Genomic DNA, 1,619 nt, shown 5'->3' with positions numbered 1-1,619 from the left:
ACCTAAACTACCTCGCCAGAGTTTCTCGAAGCGATGGCTGCGCTGGCCGAGTTTGGCGAGGAGAAGTTGCGTGTAGCAAGATTGGTGCGTGGGTTCTGTCTTCTGAGTGGTGGGATCGACACAAGACTACACCGCTCACGCGGTCTCTATTCTCGTTGATTATGTAAACGCAACTGTCTTTGTACGCGCTCACGCTTCGTGTGGCGCCCGCAGTTTGCTCGCGACAGTAGCGACGCGCTGCCCGAGTCCATGGGCTTTCAGGAGAAAGTACGCGGGAATGTGGTTGTCGTGGCGATAGCAGATCGACGGCCACGCACCAGGTTGATTGCTGCTGTTGTTGGTGCCGAGGTGAAAGGGTCCTTCGCCCATGATGGCCGAGGCGCCAAACGCGCTACGCATATATCAAGTTAGGTCCTATGAGGACACTCCAGTAGGTATACAGTACCTTGTCCACGCATCGCCACCGACGACAACGAATTTAAAGATCATGAGCGAGTGGAGGAGGTTGAGCAGCACGAGCTCCTCGCCCGAGCTCATACCGCCGGCCAATGCAAAGGCGCCGGCGACCTTGGCGCTCAGGTCGTGTGTGGCCGGCCATGTGTTGATCCACGCCATGAGCTCGGGGTCCACGTTGGCGTTGTAGACGTTGCTCCCGAGGATCACAGCGTCGGCCCAGAGCACGTCCGAGATGGACGCGTTGACCGGGTGCAGCACTTTGATGGCTGTCGTGACGCTGGCAGCTCCACGCGCCACCTCCTGGCCAAACTGGGCGAGCCAGTCGTCGCCCGCGTGCACAATCAAGACGCGAGTCCCATTGGCCAGCCCACCAAAGTCGCGGTTGAGGCTCGTGCGCGACGCCAGCGCTGCTACTGGCGACGCCACCGTGTGCAGCGAGGAGGTCGGGACTGTCGCTAGTCGGAGCTCGTGCAGGATCGTCTGCGCTTCAGTGACGAGGTACACGACACATAGGAGGGTCGTGATGCAGATAGCGAGGGTCGCAGCCACAAGCGACCGCGTGCTGGCCTTCCGCGCGCTGCTCGGACGAGTGTCGTCGGCTTGGATGGCGCCGTACATATTGCGACTTGCGATCTGCCATCTCGCGTGTGATTGGCCAAAATGAAGATTTTGCATCAGGGCAAGGGCAGGTGTAGGGGACTTCCGACGTTGACGTTCCTGTGTCAAAAGTTGTTAGACTAGGGTTTCAGGTTGCTCGTTTCGATTGTATATACGCACTTCTTTATTCTTATTATATAAGAGCTCAACATATAGTCGTACATCGTTCATAGGACAAAAGGGCGGTCTTCAGGATCCTTGTTACGGGGCCATGTTGACGTCGGGGTTGTCGATCTCAAACGTGAGCGCGCCATCGGTGGCCGACAAGGTCACGTGGCCCTTGGCGCGCAGGGAACCGTCCAAGAGCTGGCGACTCAGTGCCGTCACCACTTGCTTTTCAATGTAGCGCTTGAGCGGGCGGGCGCCGTACTGCGGGTCGTACGCCGCATCCAAGATGGCGTCGAGCGCGGCCGTCGTCACGTCCATCGACACTTGGTGCGCGTCCTGGAGCCGCGTCTCGGCTGAGCGCAGCTGCAGCTGGACAATGTCGCGCAGCTGAATTTTGC

The 1,619-nt window shown here is 59.0% G+C and overlaps 2 protein-coding genes across 2 annotated transcripts in view; both read right to left on the bottom strand.

Moving 5' to 3' along the window:
• Positions 1–155: 155 nt before the first annotated feature.
• On the bottom strand, positions 156–1,074 carry SDRG_07242 (hypothetical protein; the record flags this gene model as incomplete). Its single annotated transcript, XM_008613062.1, has 2 exons — positions 156–391; positions 446–1,074. The coding sequence occupies 2 exons, from the start codon at positions 1,072–1,074 to the stop codon at positions 190–192; spliced, it is 831 nt and encodes a 276-aa protein (XP_008611284.1). The 3' UTR covers positions 156–189.
• Positions 1,075–1,213: 139 nt separating this feature from the next.
• Positions 1,214–1,619, bottom strand: part of SDRG_07241 (ATP-dependent Clp protease ATP-binding subunit ClpB) — a gene marked incomplete at its 5' end in the record, with an annotated part of 2,795 nt that continues 2,389 nt past the window's right edge. The window contains one exon of the mRNA XM_008613061.1: positions 1,214–1,590. Coding sequence (XP_008611283.1) covers positions 1,315–1,590 — 276 coding nt within the window. The 3' untranslated portion in view covers positions 1,214–1,314. The remainder of the gene's footprint in view (positions 1,591–1,619) is intronic.

The sequence above is a fragment of the Saprolegnia diclina genome (genome assembly GCF_000281045.1).
Source record: "Saprolegnia diclina VS20 unplaced genomic scaffold supercont1.21, whole genome shotgun sequence".
Classification (NCBI taxonomy): Eukaryota; Oomycota; class Saprolegniomycetes; order Saprolegniales; family Saprolegniaceae; genus Saprolegnia; species Saprolegnia diclina.
The sequence above is the reverse complement of the archived record's forward strand: the minus strand, read 5'-3'. Positions and strand labels throughout refer to the sequence as shown.